Genomic DNA, 22,417 nt, shown 5'->3' on the forward strand with positions numbered 1-22,417 from the left:
ATAACAAGTCAAAACTTGCAGCACCAAGAACTATTTTTCAATCAGTGAAAAAACGTGACACATTAGGAAATCGCGTCCAACTTTGCTCAAAGCCTATTTGGATCGTCCTTCAGCTACGGTTGTCGCTATGTTATTACAAAATCGATTTTCTGTACGTGAACTAGTTCACGACCTTTTGAATATTATCCATAAAACCAAAATTAAACTCGTGATTTTATTCGCAGATTTAGGGACATTCAGAGTTCGACTATAGGACGTGAACTAATTGATGATGTATTGCATCTTGAACATGATCTATTTATTGTGGTTGTAATTTAGTCCACATAATCAAAAACATCTCGTGAACAAATTCACGGCACTCAAAATATTATTCAAGAATCCTTGAAAACATTGTGAACTAGTTCATGATTCTTAATGTTTGTCGCGATTAAATATCCGTGATCGTGAAATAGGCTTTTCAGTTTTTTTGAATGCTTTTGCCTTTCTCAATAGAAAGGTATTACAATTGCTCTGAAAACCGACTTTTTAACGGAGGCCCGGAGGGCCGACTGACATATACCATTCGATTCAGTTCGTCGAGTTCGGCAAATGTCTGTGTGTATGTATGTATGTGTGTGTATGTGACCAAAAATGTCACTCATTTTTCTCAGAGATGGCTGAACCGATTTTGACAAACTTAGTCTCAAATGAAAGGTGCAACGTTCCCATAGGCTGCTATTGAATTTCTAATGGATCCGACTTCCGGTTCCGGAATTACAGGGCGATGAGTACCAACACGCAGAAAATGTCGATTTTAATAAATTCTGCAATGAATGTATAAAGGTGAAAATTTTTCCAAAATATGACCACAACTGCTTCGATTTGTAGTATTAGGTCACTAACATCCATTCAAAGTCTATTTGGCCACATTGGCCACCATCATCGGTTCCGGAAGGCCCGGCGGAAGTATCTAAATTCAGAATAACAGTCACATCGGTTTCTCGGAGATGGCTAGACCGATTCGACTAAACTTGGCCTCAAATGAAAGCTATTGCGTCCCCGTAAATGGCTATTTAATTTCATCCCGATCCGACTTCCGGTTCCGGAGTTACAGGTTGTGGTGTGCGATCACATAGCAAATTGTGATTCAAACCGATACTTCGATGAAAGCAAAAAAGGTAAAAATTTCGCTTAAATTTCTGTCAAACAACTTAAATTTGCTGTTCTAGGTCACCGACGGCCAACCAAACTTTCGTTGACTACATTGACCACCATAGACGGTTCCGGAAGTGCCCGGGAAAAGCCATCTTTCAAAATTTACGAACTCACGTCAGTTTCCCGGAAACGGATGGGCCGATTTTCACAAACTTAGTCCCAAATGATAGCTATAATATCCCCATAGATGTCTATAAAATTTCGTACGGATCGCTTATATGGGTCCGGAAATATAGACTAAATCGTCCGGTCACATATGAAATTCCCATATAAGCCGGAACTCAAATTTTTTTTCAAAGGGGAATCCCATGAAATTTCAGAAATCGAATTCGTATTTTTGATGCCAAACATCTTTAAAATGCATGAAACGTCGAGATTTTATGTTATCTCGAAAAAATTTCTTTTATAAAAATCGACTTTTTGGGACTTTGACAATTTCGCACCTTTTTTCAGTTCAACATTACCGTGGCTGGTTTTTCTTTTGCAAAATTTTAGAACTCGAATAATGATTTCTTTTCTTGTATATAGTTGTCAAGTCATGTATAATAAAATTGTAATGTATACATTGGAAAGCTTTTAATAAATATAAGCAACTAAAAAATTATCGTGTTCATGATTGAGAAAGGCACAATTGCACCGCTAGGTGGATTAAAACAGGTTTTTACATTTTATTTTTCACGGCCGACCAATCGTGCTCGAGAAATAGTTCACAAAATTCGAAAATATTCATGTATACATGAACTGGCTCGTAATTCCCAACGAAATAATCTCTACTTATCATTCGTGCTCATGAAATAGTTCACACATTCTTTCGTGACGTTTACAACGATCCGACGAATCTTCATTCGACAAATATGTAATAACTTTATCAAATGAACGCCTACATCAAACCTTAGTACAGATTCTGAAAGTAGACAAAATTTCACAAAAGATTCAATCAACATAAACTGAACATATTAGAATTTTATGAGTTGATTTTTATTGAAATACGTTGAAAGTTCTAATTTGTGAGGGGATGGGCGTAGCGTAGTTGGTAAATATATTCCCTTGTACACAGCGCACCTGGGTTCGAGTCCCGACCCCCCACATGGGGTGAGAAATTTTTCATAAGAGATTTTTCTAACCCGAAGAGGTTCAAACCTCCATAATCGAAAAAAAGTTCTAATTTGTCACCCTTTGTAACTTTACATTACATTATCGGTCATAAAACAATCCTCTTTCAGTATATTTTGTTAATGTTGATTGAATCTTTCGTGAAATTTTGTCTACTTTCTGAATCTGTAAAAAGTTTTGAGGTAGGCGCTGACTTGATAAAGTTATAACATTTGTCGAATGAAGATTCGTCAAATCGTTCACAAAATCGAAAAATATTATTAATCTATTCGTGAATTGGTTCATAACCTTTGTATAATATTCACGACTGACCATTCTTGCTTGTGCAAGAGTTCACACAGTCATACAATATTATTCGTGGATTCGTGAATTGGTCCACGGTTCCTAGTACACATGATTTCATAATATATTTCGAGTGCTTGTGGTATTTAGAAGATATCGCAAATCATTTTTAATTTCATGCAACTCTGAACAGCCATTCATGAAGTTTTCACGTGAACTGTTTCACAAAATTAGATTTTTTTATGAAATATTATTCATTTATGTCCAGCTGCTACCGACTAGCAGTAGGTGCGAACAGTCGATATACGAAAACTCTTAGAACTTCGTTATTCATTTGGCAAGGTTCAAAGTGATGTCCGGACAGAAAACGGATACTGCGCTGAGCACCATAAATCCAATATAGAACCACAAATCGCATCCGAGATATAGTTCACACAACATGATACCGCGAATCAGTCACACTTTTATGATCCAGCTCTGGTTGTCACATTACTCCAAGTAAAAAATCCTATGGTTTTTTTTTTTTTTTTTTTTTTTTTGAGGTCGCTAGCCGTGCATTGAAGAATGCCTAAAACTCTGAACTAGGCCCCGTCGAGTCCAGTCCGTCATCTGTCCGTCTCGTCCTGTCGTGTCTGGGGCTTCCAGGTTACATGCATTCACCAGACGAGACTAGCTTATGTCAGCTTAATTGTGCACTGGTTTCGTAGAATCGAGGCGATCATCGAAATGATAGATCCTACGAGTGAATGCACTTGGCCCAGTCACCTGTCGAGCATTTGTATATTTGCGCGTGTGAATGTTTGCGTGTGTATGGGAAGTGTTGCGTGTTGAGATATGTGTGTTACCTGTAAATAATATGTTAATATAAATATGCATGATGTTAAAATACGACATGTATAATATGCTACTTGCAGTTTGTTGTTCGTTCCTACTTATCTGAATCAATTGAGTATGAAAGTACATCTCAATTTTTCTAAAACCTGGCGACGTCTGATGGCAGCGAATAGTTATTGTTGACAGCAATGTTGCCCTTTTATGTTAAATTAACTCGGAGAAGTCATCAGAGGAATATGACGCATGAGACCGAAAATAAATTTTGTTGTTAGTTTTGGGAGGTTCCTTGCGAAAAAATTTGCAGAATTGTTCGAATAGCGGAGAGACGCGGAGAATCTCCCGGGTTAAAAGGGATATCAACAGAACTCCCATACTTAGCCTTCCGGCGAGGGCGCTGATTTGTGCGACACTAGCAGAGCTAAAACGATATAGAAAGGAAAAAGGTGAGTGTTATGGATAAAAAAAGTTATTTTGGTTACTCAGTATGGTTCCACGGACATGAAACAGGAACATGGTTATTCATATTTTGTGATACATACACATTTGAATATTAATTACTTTTAATTATATTATATTATAGTTTATTTACCCGAAGCAGTTGGCAAATTATGACAATGTAAACTAAACTGCTTTTAATGAGGTACATGTTTCCATTTCAAAGTCTTCGATTGATCCTTGACAGTGATTGCCATCGGCTCAGGCACTTTTGCGCGTCAGGCATTCACCGACTTACAATCGAATTGTGCCTCGACCAATCTGGCACAACGCGCCCATTCCCCTTACTGAGCCAAAGGGCAGGGTACTCCAAGTAAAAAATCCTATGGTAATTAAAAATAGCATATCACGGTAGGCCGAAAATAACTTACGAATATCTTTTTTACGAGAGTTGTCCTTCTGGAGCTATAGAGCAAGGTTCTCAGAAGGGCGCCCCGTTAGAATCACTCACTACAATTGCAGAAGATTTGGGAAACGTCAACAACTGAAGGCCAATTAAAGCGGGCCGTGATTATAAATGTGATCTAAATGCGAACGCGTGTATCATCGTGAAGCGCTCGAGCATTTGTACGTTAACGTGTTCGATCGCATATTTGTATGTCGCGTATGCGAGCGTGTGTGTAACTTCGCGTGTGAAGATTTGATTTTATGACCGTGTCCTTTCGCATATTCGTGTGTTTTCCTGGATTATCGCGCGCGAACCGTGGATCTGATACTGAATTTTCGGTGTACGGTTCAGATTGTAGAAAAAAGTAGGTTCTTCCATATCACTAGAGTTCCCGGTCATGTCGGCATTGAACGTGTTGTCTAGTGGATGTGAGCGTCATTTTTTGATCTGTCCAACTGAATGTATGGACACAAGTTGCCTGAACGGAGGGTAAAGATTTCCAGACGTGACCGATTCATGATCGCGCGAACACGGACGTTGAATTCGCGTTTGCAACTTCGTAAGTACTAAAACGTTCCCCATTTTACCGGGGTGTTGCCAAGTTTGCGCGATCGCGGGCGTAGATGTGCATGGATGATCGCGAAGTGCTTAAGCATTCGTATGTAAACGTGCTTGTCGCATGTGTTTGTGTGTACATATATGACTTCGCGTGTATAGTCTCAATTCGCTGCGTGGCCATTCACATATTCGAGTGTGTTCTTGAAAGGTCACCCACCCCGTCATTCTGATATTTGGCCTGTGTTAAGCCAAAGAGAACCAACCACCATTTTAAGATACATGCTCTAAAAATGCTATCGCATCAAACATAGCGCTAGCAACACCCACATCTTTTTGGGAACACAAATAGTAAATAAAAGAAAATAAGTGTTCAATAACTTGCTACGTTGATGGTAAGTTATCTAAAAATGCATTTTAACCTGAAAAATGCAAGAAAAAAATTATGGCACTCAGTTCGGTTTGGCTTAACGCAGGCCATTTAGTTTTCGGTGTACGGTTCACATTTTGACAGGTAGTGAGTTATCCCATACCACTGGAGTTACTGGTCATGCCGCCATGGAACGTGTTGTCCGGTGGATATGAGCTGTCTTTTTCTAATTGGTCCTATTGAAGGCATGGGTTTAGACCGCTAGTAGCAAGGTAGGAAACTTCCGGTAGTAACTGATTAATTATCGTGCGAGTGCGGAAGTTTGCTGATTCACGTTTGAGACCGCGCTGGAAAATGTGCTGTGCTGAGACGTTCACCTTATCACCGAGATTTTGTTTACGAGATTGGGAAAGGCTCAAGCATTTGTATGTTAACGTGTTTGTCGCGTGTATGAATTCGATTTTATAACCGTATGTCCATTCGAATATTCGCGTGCTTTTAGATGATTGCGCGGACCATAAATCTGATACTTAATTTTTAGTGCACGGTTCAGATGCTAGAGGAGAGTGAGTTCTTCCATTTCACTCGAGTTCCTGATCATGAACGTATTGTCTAGTGTATATGAGCGTCATTTTTTTACTGGTCCAACTGAAGGCTAGGCTGCTGGTATCTAGGGCAAAAACTTCCGGCTGCTTGAGACAGCGTTTGTTAATTTATAAGTGATAAAACATTTACTTAATTAACGTAGTGCTTTAATGTTGGCAAGATCGCGGGCGCAAGTATGTGTGGATGAGAGCAATTACATGTTCGCGTTTGTGACCAGGTTTGTGTTATCATGAAGGCCACAAGCGTTTGTCAGCTGACAGCAAAGTCCACACCACCGGCTTCGTTGTCTTCTGAATAACATTCGTTTACTGCATCAACATCAACAACCGTTTTCCAGAAACATAAGGGTTGATTCTTTCTTTCAAACATGAGCAGTTCGTTGAATTTGTATACCAAATAGCCTTTCATGTAAACTTAAGATCCACTCGTTTGCCGAGTTTACACAAATTTGGGGGTTGATTCCTTCTTTCAAGCAAGAGCAGTCCTTTGAGTCTGCATGTCAATTAAGTTTGCAAGCAAACGACTGATCCACACGTTTGCCCGGTTTACTCAAACATAAGGGTTGATTCTTCTTTCAAACATGAACAATTCTTTGAATCTGTATGAAAAATAGCTCTCGCAAGCAAACTGGCAATCAAAATAAATAAGGGATTTATAATAAATAAGGGATAATTCTTTTCTTCAAATAAGTTCTTGAAATCTATATACCACATAGCTATCCCAAGTAAACTTGTGATTCACTCGTTGGCCAGTTTACTCATACTTAGGGGTTGATTCCTTTTTTCAAACATGAGCAGCTTCTTGAATGTGCATGTCAAATAAGTTCGTAAGGAAACTGTTGATCCAACATAAGGGTTGATTTTTGATCAAACAAGAGCAGTTCTTTGAATATGTATACCAAATAGCTCTCGGAAGGAATCCATACCAGAAGACAAATAAAGTAGTATTGTACTATGGTACATAAAGAGTGTTCAATGGTTCTCCTTTTTCAATTATATATCGAAACAAGCCGTTCTTGCGTTTAGTCTTTCACATATACCAGTGATTGCTGAAACGATGATATTGGTATGTTTTACACGAATCAGAGCTCGTCACGAAGGAAAATTTTCCATGTAAAGAGCAAGCCATTACAAAGGAAATAGGAGACAAAATGAGCTTAGGATTCTTGACCCCGGAAGAACGGAGCAGAACCACAGAATGAAGATCGCAGCCGATATTATCTCATTCGATGAACAGCGGTATCGGCGTTGACCAAAGTGGTCGGAAAGTTCGGGCAACGGAAAGACTTCAATGACCTAGATATCACGGGACAGACAACCAATAAGATCGGCCCGTCATATGTGATAAATAAATGTAAACGATGATTTTTGGTTTAAGATTGGTTGTTTGCGTTCGCAAGTTACGACCTTTAGACTAGGTATCCGTAGCGATTTCAAACGCACACCGAAAAAAATCCCACAGCAAATTCTATCTGCTCCAGGCGCTTAAAACTCATATGAAGAAGAACTGTTAAAGGTATTAAACACACACATGCGTTTTTTGTACCAATTGTACAAATTATTTATGCACACACCTAAGTCATATGCGCAAATTGTTATGGAATCGATTTTTATGTAAATAATTTTTAGAATGTGAATGTGAGATTGAAATTTCTCATAAATAATAACTCTAAATTACTTTTACTATTATAGCATCAATGTTCAGATATTTGAATAAATTTCATAAAACCGCGAATGACAATAAATCATCATTCAATTCAGCCAAAGTTTCGCTAATTAACTAATACTTCCAATCATCTGCACGATTTTATATAAAAAAAAACACGTTGTAAATTACTAATGGACTAGTCCTCGGTTATATCGAACTGAAACATCGTGCGGGCGCGAAAGGTTATCCATCAAAAGTTGAGCAGGAGAAAATGAAACGAAAAAATCACTTGTAAAAACCATTCACCCACAACTTTCGTTCTTATTCTCAAAGGCATCGGTTGTTGTAGTTGTACTACAAACTAAAGTGTAGTTGTACTACTAAACCAGACCAGAACACAACCAAAGCTAAATTAGTATTGCATGTTCCAGGTCAATTACAGTCAGTCTGGAACTTGCCTCTTGTCTTTCGACTAGATCGATAGCTTCAACCCGGATTTTGGCGCCGGAAACACCAGTTAATGGGGTCAGTTCTTGGCAGTGCGCAGCGATTTGCTTGCCCTGATAAGAAGCATATTTAGGTCGAGCGTCATAAAAATTAAGGGGAAGTAGGCACTACCAGCACTGTCCAAAGCAAACCCCAAGGTAGTCAAGGTTACAAATATCAATGTAAATCGGTAGTTTGTTTGTTTTATTATAATATAGATGGCAAATATTATAGCACCACCTATAATTTGGACTTAGGACGTCAATCATATAGCCGTGATTTCGAAATTAGAAGAATGTTTCCTGTTTCTAGAGAACTTCACTCTATTTTCGTTTTCACTAACGTCGTTTAAGTATTATCAGCATCAAGATTTAAATATTTCAATTGTTATGATGAATGGCCTATGAGACAAGCACCAGAGTTTCAGGAATCAGCATATATTGGCTCGATTGGCACATTCCCCATGTTATTCGGAGATTTGTGCACCAGGGTAACGCATACAGAAAGACAGATTCCAACATGCCCCCTGTATATCTAAAAAACTGAAGTATAATTTATTTTTCCTTACGGTTTCACTATAAATCTTTCCAGTACATGTCCTTGTCTAATATATTATGCAAAGAGTCAAGGAGTAAATATTAAAGCAACAAGCTATTACCGGAAGAGAACTTAAAAAGTATACAAAAAGAGGTTCTCAAAGTGCTTATGCCCTATTGAAAACGTTCCTAATGAATACTACCTACTAATTAATACAGTCCAATAATAAAAAACAGCAAACCGAGAAAAACGATTTAGGTTTTTTATTGACTATTAACAAACTAGTGTTTTATTCGTAATATTTTCCAAACAACACGGTTAGTTTTAACTGTGCATTGATATTTTTAGGGGAACTCAATTTTGCCAAAAAATTATATGGGACTGTTATGCTTTAATGGACAGAATAGTTGTAAAATTTATATGAAAATGTTGTGTAATTAAATATTTAAGACATTTTATGCAAAAAGCATTGCGTAAAATATTTCAATACTTCAACTGTTCCTACCTAAATAATCGATGTTTCAAAATCGTTCAATAAAGGTCCTTAATTGGATAAATTTTGGACGATGATCAACAGATCGTTTAAAAAACTCCATTACTGGACGATTTGGTGACATTTCATTGGGCTTCTCATTGGAATGTCTTGCAAAAGCTCTTGAAAACTCATTTTGTTCTATCTATGTTTTATGCGCTATACTAAGGTATATATTTTCAATATATGGCAATACCAATAAGAGGAGTAGTTTCAATAGAAATAAGGATATAATTCAATAAATTAATTTATTGGTCGAGGACCGCTTCCATTATCAATAATTTTTAACTGGAATTAAAAATATTTTTAGTGAATCTCAAAGTATAGTTTTAATTTTCAGACTAAAAAGTTTGTTGGTTGAAGCAATAAATAATAAATGATTGAATTTGGTATTTGTAATTTGTAGTTTTATTAAATACAATTACACAAATTTTTGGTTTAAACATGCTTAGCTTTTTTGAGCGTGGCTTACTTTTGTCACTAAGTTAGTGTCGAATTCTGGTGAAACGAAGTCGAAACGCAAATTCCTTAACTAAATTAGCAACAAGAAAAACATTTAGATTGCCTTAAAACACGTTCTAACTCGTAGCGTGAACGAAGAATGATATCATTTTACCGAAATCATCGAAGAAAATTCATTTAATGAAGCATTCGTCACCTTAATTTGCCATAAAATGTCTTCCAGTTTCCATCAAAAGAACATGTATATTGTTAAGCTAACATTAATATTATAAAGATATGTTTGGGCGATTGTCTTGAAAAAAGCTAAACAATTTTGTCGATTGTCACTGCGTGTATCGCCCTTTTAGAAAAAACGCTGAATCACCACTTCGAGAGCTCGAAATATGGTAGCTGCTGGCAGCATTGCATGCTTAAAAAGACAGGCAAGCAGCGCGGGGCATAACGTGAGAACGCCAATTTTATGCCGGGAATGACCTTGAATGTATTAGTAGACGGGTTAGCGGGGCTAGCAGGCTGCAAATCCCTGTTCACCTTTACGATTCTAATCAGAATTGAATCGATCAACTGAATTGTCACGAGCTGCTTCCCGCCGCAATTCATGTTGCAGCAGATTTCTAGCAAATTCGAATATCGCGTTCTCATTTCGATGAACATAATCTGCTACTTTTGCATGAAAAATTAACCGATAACAAAAACTCAGCAACACCAACTGTTTGCGCTTACCTGCTAAAAATATAGCTTTATTCCGTTTTTACCGCGATGAATTCCACTAAATTCACAGGATCACACTCGTTTTTTAATCACTTCCGACCGACCGAACTAATCCGTGTCTTTGACCCGGTTTTCCGAAATTCGCGATTCACGTAACACTTTCTATATTTTCGAGCGAAACGCAAAGCTAAATTTTGTATTTCACTATCCGTCGCCTGCCAGGATTGCACGAAATTGTGGAATCAAAAATTCTACTACCGTTTGTCAATCGATGCTGCTGTTCAACTCACCAACTTTAGCACTTTTGATCCTTTTCGCTGTGATGTGTTTGCTATGCAGGCCGTTTCTGCCAGGCGGTTTCTAGCAGCCGAATGTCGCGTGTGAAAATAGTGGAATCCATCGCTGTGAGCCGAATAGCTGGCATAGGTAGATCGAAATCGAAACAGCACAAAAGTCGAAAGCGAGATGTCGCGCAACATATTGTACGGTTGCATGTAGCGGTGGGATAACCTGGAAAAGCAGACCTCGTGTATTCGCAAGTGAGCTACTTTGACGTTTAAATTGGGAGGAAAACAAAACTTTTACACGACGAATTGGGTGGCAAACAAACCGCTACTGGGCCTGAGGGGAGGGCGGTAGTATAAAAATGCGCGATTTCAGTGTGCGTATTTTAAACGTCAGATATCTCAATGATGAAATTTAATAATACTCGGTGGTATTATTAAATTTGCAAGCAGCTTTGTCAGGATATTCGCAACGCTGATATCCTCTATATTCTATTATATTTTACATCCAACTAAAACGGATCAACCGCAAAGCTTGTCCAGCACTATTTGGAACAGGTTTAGAACTATGAGTATTTTTTTAGGCTCTATGAGTATTTTGTCGGTTACATTGTGAGGGGAAATTTTAGACAAATCGTTAGTTTCTTCACTACGCTATATTTCTCCTTAGTGGAGAAAAGAGGATTAAGCCTATTTTCTTCCACTAAGGAGAAAATTGATTTAAACTACATTTGCGTTTTTAATTTATAACTAAAATAAATCTTATACTAAAATTTTATAAATAATTTAAAGTTTATAAAATTAAAATAAACCACACCCACCTGATTTCTACTTCTACCCAAACCATAGCTAACAAATTAACTTACTAAATGATAAAAGCGTGCATTGTCTGACAAACAAAGGAACCGTTGATTTTATTTCTTAGCGTAATGTAATGAGGACAGTGGCGGTTCCATGGGGAGGGTCCTGGGAGTCCGGACTCCTCCCGAAAATTTTCAACTTGTTGGAAAATTTTGAATTAGTTTGAATTTTATATTAGTTTCAACTCAAAATCTTTTCAAACTAACTTTGACCTCCAATACTGATTTTTGTTAAATGAGAGTTTTACGTATTACGTATTGTAAAATGTTCATATTAGAATCGAAATTTCGAACCCCTCCCGAAAGGGCTGCTCCGTCCGAATACAGTGTTGGTGGACTTCAAATTTTGTCGTGATCAACCCCCAATTGCATCATAAAATTATCCGCTGCTTAGGACTTTTCCGATGCGGCTGATGTTACAGATACGCAGACGAACTTTTTTCATTTTTGGTACGTAAAAGAATGAATAAAAATTATTTTATTAGAGGCTACTCCATACACTCAATCTTCTTGATCTCCAACCTTTTGCTGGAATAATTGTCGAAAGTGGTAACCCATGTGGCTTAAAAATTTGTCAAGTAAGACCGGTAGTGTCAAACAAGGACGTTTTTAGATTTTCGTAGAAAATCAATAAAAATTGTTCTGAAGTTTTAACCCATTATTGCCCAACTTATTTTTCACACGCAGCACAAATTGAGTTTTCCGATTGGAAAAAATGATGTGGCCATTCCAGTGAAATTAATTTCCTACTAAGAGTAGCTGATATAATAAGGAACAACCAGTGAAAATTTCAGATTGATCGATTAATTAATTCCTGAGATATCGTGGTCGCCGCGAATGAACTTTTCGACAAAATACAATTCCGAGATAATCGAGTTTTACTGTCGCTGCAGCGAGTCAACGGTCTAGCGTATCAAACACTACGCACCGCCTACGAGTGGTCAATGGATAGCGGTCTATGTATCGCTGTAACTCAAGTTTTAGTATTCCGATCCTAAAGAAATTTTGAGAAAATTTTCCTCAGCGTATGTAGTTTGAGAATATCTAATTTACAAAAATTCGATTTTTTTCATCATGACAAAAATGTGTAACCCCTTAAGGGAAAATTAAATAAAAACAAAACATAAACACCGGTTTAACCACTTTATTTTTTTATTCCTTCGTCTTTGGCTAATTCTGCCATACAGACTGTTACTTAAAATTATTTAACATGTACAGTAACAATATATAAAAACACAGACAATCGTGCAACATGCAAAGGTAACAATACAGTATTCCAAACAAAATTTAAATTCAAATTCAGCGCTGTTGGGGCTCCCAAATGTCAAACTTTTCGTGAAATTGTCGGAAACAGAGTCCTAATGGCCATGTTGATGGAGATAGTGCTATTTTTCTTAGCCTTGCGTCAATTCCTACTTTGAATGAAATGAACGGCATTAATGACTCGTCCTTCCATTCAGGTACGAGCTTCTTCACAACTGCAGCATTAGTTCCGAGTGATTCTGCGACCAGAGTAGCAATATCTTTCTCGCTCACTGTGTTCTTGACACGCGTAAAGAATAGCCAACAAAGATTTGTAGAATTACTTGACTCCAAAGAACCAGCAACCCTACACCCTTGTTTCAATCGAGTGGACGACATTTGCGGGATTGATTGAGCTAGAGGTGAACTTGTTTCCGCCAAAGAAAAACGAGATCCAGCCATTTCGGCAATTGATTCACGAATTGCAGCGATTTCGTTTTTCATGTTCGACACTTCTTTGATTATATCAGTCCTGTATTTGTTTGTCTCAGTATTTACATCGACAGCAACAGTAGCCGCATGAGCAGGGGTAAATGAAGTAGCATCGCGTTTATCTCGAAAAGCCTGCATCTTGCGAACGCCGTCCATGATCGTCGTACACGGGGTACACATCCACCAGATATTCTTGTACCTGTTGCAGCAGGTGACTTCTGCAGTAGTCAGCACAGCACATTCTGCATGATAAATATCCTGACAAAATCCATCACAAGAAATGGTTACCCCTCCAAGCATGATAGGCAAGGCACATTCGCAGCAAAACATCTTCAATCAGCACGACTTTCTCTTGTTCAATACAGCTGGTATGATGAAGAATAACGTTCTTTTGTTTTCGACTGTATAGAAGCGGTAGCACCGAATGATAGAACAAACGGATAGTTCGTTTAATCGGGCGAAAAATCAGCTTTTTATCTATAATATCACCAGCGATGTAAAATGTACGATCCGAAAACAGTGCACTATAACTGATAAAAGCGAATGGCAGCAAAATACGATATGGAAATCGATCGCGCGACTATTTTCCACGAAAAAGCGAAAGCAGCTCAGCTAACAAACAACCGGTCGGAGGGAATACACACAACTTTTTTTTTGACTTTAACTTCTCTAAACGTATTCTGTAAGAGTATATGAACAATATTAACTCATTGATAATGCCTGTTCTGCGTTATTCCTTAAGTAATAGGAGTTATTCTTAGCATCTACTATATATAGTAGGTTGGGCAATAATGGGTTAAGGGTTGAACATATATATTGTTGTAGTTCGCAACTTGAGCTTTATGAATTTATGCAATAAAATAAAATATTTATTTAACATCAAATTATCCAAGGTGGTGTGTAACATTTACTTAAAGTGAAAATTGCGTTTAAGCTTACTGAAGCTTTTAAACTCAGAACTGATATCGTTCAACAGTTTCATTTTGTATAGCAGTTTAACACATATGGTTGAGTGGGAAACACCAGCGATACAATCCGTGAACATTGAAAGATTACATCGATGTACGGCTAAACACACAATGTATCACCATGTACTTCTCATAGATAAGTTACAAAGTTTAATACGCAATATGAAAAACTGGATCCGTCATGCCTGATATTTATAATAACGTTTTCCATGGCATAGTCTTTATGTGGTGAAGGTGGGAGTTGACCAGCGTATTCTTTCTTACCCTACATTACCCAAATCACGCTATGCACAATTCAAAATCAGATTCTTGCTTGCCAGTTATTTAATCTAACATCACACCTCTGAAATCTCTACGCAGAAGTTACTAATAACACATTTACTATAATCAAATATAACGCAAAATCTGATGCTGAATCACATAGTAACTGCTTCACAGAAAGTACGAATAACCAACCAAGTAATTAAAAGGAACAATATCGAAGCTTTAAAGTCACTAGATTATTGGAGTGTTAATGCAGGACATAGTATTCTTTATATAAATTTAAAATAATTCTGTGTAGAACAGAACGCCGTAAAATAGGTCCAACCATGTTTACATTTATTGTTAAGGGGCCTGCCAATAAATGGTAGTTTTAGAAATCACCCACTTAAAACAACCAACTTGACCAAACAGCCCGATAAACCCAAAAAAATGTTCCAAAATCGTTCAACACGGGTCCAATGATGGACGTCTGTTGAACAGTTATTTGGATGTCGTCCAACGCACGTCCTTCGTTGGATGATTTTGAAACCAATCATTCGTAGTGGGTGAGTAATTCGAGCCTTAAGGTAATTTATACCACAGATAACAGACTTTTAGGCTAGAACAAAATTTCTTCAAAACTTTCAAATTGATAAACGTTGGAAATCCGTGTTTCACTATTGCCATCTGCGAAACTGTTTGCTACACGTGTTTGACAGCTGTACTCTAACTGCATTTTATTCATCACTGCGCCATCTACAAACGTTTGCCAAACGAGTTTCAGACGTCTGATTTATTTGGAATTTGAGTAGCGGGTATTTACACACGATTCAAATCGAGCCTAAACATCTGTTATCTGTGTTTATACCTTCCTGATGAAAAAAAGATGGGTGAGTAATGTCAGAGACATAACCGGAGTGAAGTAGAATAAACTTTAGACTGGTTATACAAATGCTACAATTTTAACTATCTTTTGATAGGTTGTATTAAAAGCAGTTATTTCGTTATTTCTAATGAAAATACCTAAATATCGATACATGTACATCGAAATCTAAAAACATATTTATCCTCATATGGTAACCCTAAAAAGAGCATTTAATGAATCTTTTTGTAAATGGAATGATTACACGAAACTGTCAACAAATCACGCAAATGATAACCTTTTATTTTGTGCCATTCTACGTGAAAGCACTGATAACTGACATACAAGTAAAGTTTTCAACTTGTGTAAGAAATTAAAGTGTCGCTTTGAAATGACAACAGTAAGTAACAACTTGCCACTGGTCGGCGCTTCGATCGGCCAGCAATCGCCATACGGAACTTGTATGCAAACTTGGATACAATGGTAACTCACGCATGCAAACCTGTATGCGATGGTGATTTTCAACGTATTTTCATTTAAATGTTTACACAGGTTTTTCGGGAAAGTTTGTTCTAGCTTATATGTCTGTTCTCTGTGGTGAAAGCGACGATATTGTTCACAAGTGACTCACTTACCATCTAACGCTTTTGGCAAGCCTCCTTCTTATGCTTGTAATAACAAAATTTCAATTCGATTCTTTGTTGATAAATTAATGGCCCTGAAAAAAGTCTTTTGTTTGGGCAGTGGTCGGAATTTACTTGGAGCTGGTGTGTTTGTGCCATCTGAGACGGCGTGCTTGGCGAACTTTTCTGACAGCTGCAAACGGACGGCCACTTCTTCTTGTATCCTTTTACAATGTTCGGAAATATTTATGCTGATTTCGCTTTTAGAATCGAGCTGCTCTAGGTTCGCTCTGAGCTGTCACTTTTGTATGGATTTTGTAATTATTATAGCAAACCTGGAGCAACTCTGTTCTAAAACCGAAATCAGCATTAGATCGACGTATATGGTAAGACGATACAAACAAACTGATATTGAGCAGCAGCATACTAAGTTTTTATACCTGACAGCAGCACAATGTAAGCTCGTCCTTTTTTGTGTTGTCCTCAATATGTATTCTTCGTAACTCCTCCCCTTCGTTGATCGATACACAAGCAAATTGTGCTGAACGCGTCGGAGTGCCGTTTACTTAGTAGCTGTAATTATCCCATGTCTTCAGCAGCTGGTTTTTCGTAACAACAAAAAGTTGAACAAACAAGTGACCATTACTCAAGGTGGTGTATTGCAAAACATCCAATCAGTAGTACTGCCCAAGAAGACCGATCATTTTATTGCGAATGTTTCATAGTTTATGCTGTTCCACCGTTACCATCTCTCCTCTACGTGCGTACAATGGAAACAAAGGGGAATGTTGGGGTACGCTAGCGAAAGTTTAATTGTTTGAGCGCTTCTCTATTGCATTGTCGATAAAGAACTGATTTCAAACATGGTGATTCGATTCACTTGTTACTCTATATCACCATTATTGATTGATTAAGGTACTACTGAACTAACATTACACTGGCACGCCATTTCGTTTTCGTTAGACCTATGAAACGTATAGAATATGCTCTGTGTGCGAATATCGAGCATATCTAGAACCATTCAATGTTTCATAATTACTTGAGATACTGAACAACTCAACTAATCACGAAGTATTATTTAATGGCTAAATATATGTTCTGTATTTTTGCGATATAAATTTAGTACTAATGGCACTAGCGGTATTGAGTGCGTCTTATTGAACATACCTACGTATTTTAAATGTATAATTACTAGTTCTAAATACTTTCATTAATGAAAGTATTTAGAATTAGTTCTGTTGTACTTATTAGAATACTTAATGTAATTAATTTTTTGGGGAAGTACTTGAACTATTTGAAGTACATATTGACGGCATTTAAAATATTTTGCGAATTTTTAAAGTTTTAAATAAAAAAAATTAAATTTTCTGTAGTTACTTGGGGAATACTGTACTTCCCAACACCATGCGAGAAATCGTGTCTAATAAATAAATTTAAAACCAAGTCCCTCATCTCAAAAATGTAATTTCTGTATACCACTAAAGATTCCTATTTATATTTTAAATTGGTCACTTACCAACGTATTTTGATTTTGATGTGCTCGGAAAAGGTTGCCTTGACAGTATTGCTCATTAAGTCATATTTTTCTATCGAATGAATAATGATGAAAAAAGCAATGACGAACACTGATGTGACGGAAGACCATTCCAATGTTAACTGAAAATAAGTAAAAAGATATATAAATAAACATACCACTCTCGGTTTATCGCACATACATATATTAAATTCAATGAATAACTAAACCAACTGAGAAATGTTTTCAAAGTAGAGTTCTTTAGTTTAGACAAAAATTGCTCATTTTTCCACATGCATCGATAGAGGCCATTTATGTCATTTTTAGCTTAGCTGATAAAAGGTTTACAGAGTGAATATCTGTTAAGATGTTCATTCGTCCTTTTATTACCTTTCTATAGATGTTTAGAAAAAATATCAAAAATGCCTGTTCTACAACTTTATAGAACACATCATTTTAACCATTTTCGGTTGAAAAGTTTGTGTTGGGGCCGTCTGCAAACAAATTTGGAGCTATGGAACCATTTTATTACTAAAACAAGATTTATATTATATAATAAAACTCAAGATTCAGATTATGCAGTAAGATTCTTCCAAATATACAGCTAAACCCAACTAATACTGAAACAGATATCACTTATAGTAAAATAACACCTCCTAACAAAGTTGTATTGATTTGCAGTCTTCGACAAAGTTGTATACTATCAAATTATCTTCCTTATTTTCGTATGCAGAAAGCTCAGTCTCGTAGTATGAGGGTGACCAACCTTAGAGCGGCGCTGAAATCTTGATCCGTTTTATAAAATAAGTGAAGATAAATCATAAATTATTGCTCGAAAATTGGCCACCTCCTTAATGTTGTAGAAAAGATCGCGAAGAAAATTAGATCGTTCCTCATCGTGAAAAAACTCCATCCCGTACCGTGAATATTGAAGTTTCCTCAGTGCCGAGAGAAGTCCCCAAAATCATAACGTTCTCGGTTCCTTCTTTCATATTAAATTTCCAAGACCAGGAGCTGTTTTCTACAGATTTATACCAGCGCTTCCTCGAGCTGGCGTCTCAAAAAAATGATAGCCTTTACAAAGAATTTCATGTTCCTATATTTTAAAAGCAGTAAAAGCTGTCCCCACAAGGGGATCGTTTTCTTGTATTTAGTACAAAACATGGCGCGCGGTACGAACACGCAGACAAACCTTGTCAAAAACTGGCCAAACATTCGAGGTATCTGTAACGGCTGCATTTTTTTTCGAAAGATTTAGAGTACTTATCTTTGATCCGAAAGAAGATCGGACATTGCCCAATGGAGTTCAATGCGTATGAATTTTTGAACGAGAATCGGATTCTTGACAAATCTTGTTCGACATCCATTCCACCCGCTGGTCTTTTTCGGGAGAATTCATTTATACGCAAGCCTCGAACCCTTTTCGGGGAAATTATATTAAACATTACTATCTGGTAATATTTGCCTTAAAGACACTTAACTTTACGTAGATCAAGGAAGCTGTATACCACTATGCTGACGAAATTAAACGCGTAGTAATGGACGACGAATTCGCCTAGAAAATCTGGTTTGCCAGGCAATCTGTACCTGGGGCTCAAAACTGATACATTCATTGCAGCGGAGACCGCCAACCAGGAAGCTTGCGTAAACGAGTGTTTGTAAAAAAACAATGTTTCTTGAAGCAACAGGATTGTTCCTTTCTATTTTAGACGAAATTGGTATTAAGGTTCAAAGAGCTTTGGGTGAGTGTCTACACGAATTCAACGCTTGATAGTATGTGTTGGAAAAATGCGTTAAAATTTATCACCGGTTTATCTATATAAAGCATTTATTTAACTCTAAAAGACAAAAATCAGTCGATTTATTAGATTATCATGATTCAAATTATGCAAAACAGTTGGTGGAAAAACAATTGACCGGGAGGAATGGTGCTTTTGAAAAAGTGGCGGTGATCTTTTTGTAGCACTACCACACTGTGCTGGGACACGCAACACAACTGCGTGGTGAAAAAACCAGAGCCACTTTACCATTCAGCCCGGTCAATTGCTTTTCCACCAACTATTTTGCATAAATTCAATCGTGATAATCCTCCAAATCGACTGATTTTCTTCATTTAGAGTTAAATAAATGCTTTATATGGATAAATCGGCGGGAAAGCTGTACACAATTATACCAACGCATACCACCAACCAATTCTTACACATGCTCAAAATAAGTAACTTGAGTCTTAAGGCAAAAAGGTCATATGCCACCAACGGCGTGCATGTGTTGCTGAAGGAGAAGGGAGCGAGAAGTAGTTAAAAGCAAACTGGTATTCTGAGGCAAACAAAGTGCACGAGGATGATGTGCATAATCTTATTGCGCATTTTGCACCTAACAAGACTCCTGCGTTGAAAATATTTGCACAGTGTATTCCCCTCACAACACATACACATATGCGTTCCGTTTTCTCGTACCCTATCTAACAGTTCTTTTTGTTTTGTGTTTGCAATTTGCTGCTGCTAGATTAGGTAGATATTTTTCAAAATTTCATAACAAAAGACTAAAATATGTGATATTATGTTTTACAGAACCGTTTTCAGTCTCGGCAAATACGGATTAAAACAACAATGAATACGGACGATTCACTACCCCCGGATTCGGATCCGGAAGTTGAAGTGTTTAAATCGAATCAACTATTCTCGGGAGGATCTTTTGGTTGACGATGACTCTCTTGGTGCTGTATTGTCAACTGAAATGATTGAATACAGTTTAAGCTTGTCCGACACCGGGATGGATATCAGCAAAGCAGAAAACGTTGATCATCAACAAAGTGAAAGCAGATTTTCTCAGAACAAATTGCCAGAAGGATTGCTTGGTTGCTGGTTGCGGTACGGGATTTTAAGGGTCATAGTTCCGGCAAGAAAGTGGGTAAATGGGGAGTCTCCGGAAATACTGCCGAGCAATTCACTCATAGTTGTTGGCTGCTGGCGAAAAAAATTTTGAAACGAGAAGTGATTTTTACGTGCGATGAAAGAGGAGTGGCAATGCCTGTTTGGAGCTCCAAGCCGATTCCGGAAGAGGGCGATTTTATCCGTTTTGCGTTGTTTAATGATAAAACCAACCATAGATGTTAGACGGTAGATAAAGTCACCCCTACACTTTTACAGAATTGGAGAAACAAAGAAATCCATCTATTACTGCATGTTTATTCACTTTCTGTCAACAACAAGAGCGTTTTCAAGACAGTGCGCGAAGTTTTGTTGGAACCGGAGGAACGTGACAAGGCTGGGGCTGCTTCGAACCAATCAGTTGCGGTTCTTGCGCAAAAATTGCGAGATATCCATGGTGACAAATGGGAAGCAAAGGACATTGCGTGGATGATGTGGGCTAATGCCATTTATACTTCAGAGTTTCATTGCCAAGAAAGGTTGCTACACGATGCTCCCCCCGCACATTTGGTGAAATTATTTTCGGCTAAAGAACAGCCTCGTTTGAAATCAACATGCAACTAACTGCTCAAAACATGATTGTCAAAATGCAATCAGTGAAACGGCACCTAGGGGCCCTTGAGCAACGAGACCGAATCGGCGACACGTTCATTTCAGCAGCGGAAGAAGCAGTGCAAGTGGAGGAAACAGACTTTGGAGCATTTTTAGCCAGTCGCGTATAGGAGATGGATGATGTCGATCATCAATGATGATTTTGCTCATAACAAAAAAACAATGTTTCCTTTTAAAATGTTTCTTTTTAATTACCAATGTTCTATTTGATAAAAAAAACATGTATAATTTTTAAAAAACGATGTTTATATTTAAAAAAATAAACTTTTTACTTTCGCTTCTCTGAATTGTCTTCAAACCCAAGGCCAGTGAGATTTTCTTCTAGGGCAATTGTTGGGTCAAATCTTCCACCTCTTACATAACCGCATTTGCGAAACAGATTGTTCATTGGGTGATTAGAAAACGTATCCAACGCCTTTGCAACCACTAATTGAATGTCCTTCTCGCGAGTCTCTTGGTAGATTTTTTTCAAGTGCCTTTTGGTTAATCCGAATACGATCTCTATTGGATTGAAGAAAGGACAGTATGCAGGTAGAAAAATTACATAAATACCCAATGCGCGCAAATAGGAAATTATTGCAGAATCACAATGAATGCGAGCTCCATCAAGAATCCATACGGAGCAATAACCCGGGTAACATTGTACATTATCTGAATTGAGAGCAAACTGTCTGCAACAAGCGAAATTTTTTGTCCTATTAAACGTCCCTTCGGTACAGAAAACCTCCTGCATGCCTTCCTGGCTTATGAAGCATAGCAATGAAACTCTTGGTCGTCTTACAAATTCGCCTCTACATATCAACCGTTTCCCCCGCACAGCGTAGCATAGATCTGGAATCGAAGCTTACCTCATCCAAAAAAACTAAGTTATGGTAATCCCACTTGATTTGATGCAATTCCTCACAAAACCTTACGATATCTTCCGTTCTGATCTGTATAGCTCTTCGTTCCAGCGCTTTCCAGGTTAATCCTTCGTTGTGCAGTATACGACAAATCGAGGACGCCGAAATTGTGATGTTAAATTGGCGAGCAAGCAGTTCTTTTGATTCATCTAAGTATAACGTTGGTTTAGCAAGAAATAATTCCACCAACCACTCTCGTTTATCTGCTCCAAATTTTTTTACATCCCGATAATATTCTTTCCTCGAAAAAAACCCGTTTCTTTGGTAAGTTTGGATCCAGTTAGTTATTGTTGACTTGTGTTTCCGGTACATGATGGCAAGTTTCGCTTTTGAAAGTCCTAAAAAATAGTAGCCGTACAGCACATAATAAACAGTGTTAACCGATGCGCGCCGCTTAGAGACTTCTGAAAGTATATCAGCCATTCTATGGATATCTTTTTTAAATATTCACTTAAATCTTTATTGAAATTTGCAACGCTCGTCGATAAAAAATGACACGACATATTTATGTTGTTGTCAAAATGCTGCATGAGTATTAGTGAGCGCGGAAAACTAGCTGTCAAAAATTTCACGCGCTAGGGTCTTAAAATTCATAGGATGGGCAATACTGTGGTTGCATTTAAACGCAGATGGATTTATTCTGATTCGGTCAACCGGAAACTTAGCTGAATATT

General features: G+C 37.5%; 1 protein-coding gene and 2 pseudogenes across 3 annotated transcripts in view; 1 reads left to right on the top strand and 2 right to left on the bottom strand.

The window, feature by feature from the left end:
• LOC131684087 (dynein light chain 1, cytoplasmic) overlaps window positions 1-22,417 on the bottom strand; it is a 76,411-nt gene that overhangs the window by 49,550 nt on the left and 4,444 nt on the right. For 2 of the 3 annotated variants that reach the window (XM_058966643.1, XM_058966642.1), the window contains exon 2: window positions 17,303-17,442. In XM_058966643.1, the coding sequence (XP_058822626.1) occupies window positions 17,303-17,358 (56 nt within the window). In that variant the 5' untranslated portion in view covers window positions 17,359-17,442. Of the gene's footprint in view, window positions 1-10,224; window positions 10,570-17,302; window positions 17,443-22,417 lie in introns of those variants that run through there. The other variant, XM_058966644.1, reaches the window with a different exon arrangement.
• LOC131680638 (uncharacterized) lies at window positions 20,116-20,978 on the top strand (annotated as a pseudogene).
• Window positions 21,110-22,213, bottom strand: LOC131680639 (uncharacterized; annotated as a pseudogene).

The sequence above is a fragment of the Topomyia yanbarensis genome, chromosome 2 (assembly GCF_030247195.1).
Source record: "Topomyia yanbarensis strain Yona2022 chromosome 2, ASM3024719v1, whole genome shotgun sequence".
NCBI lineage: Eukaryota > Metazoa > Arthropoda > Insecta > Diptera > Culicidae > Topomyia > Topomyia yanbarensis.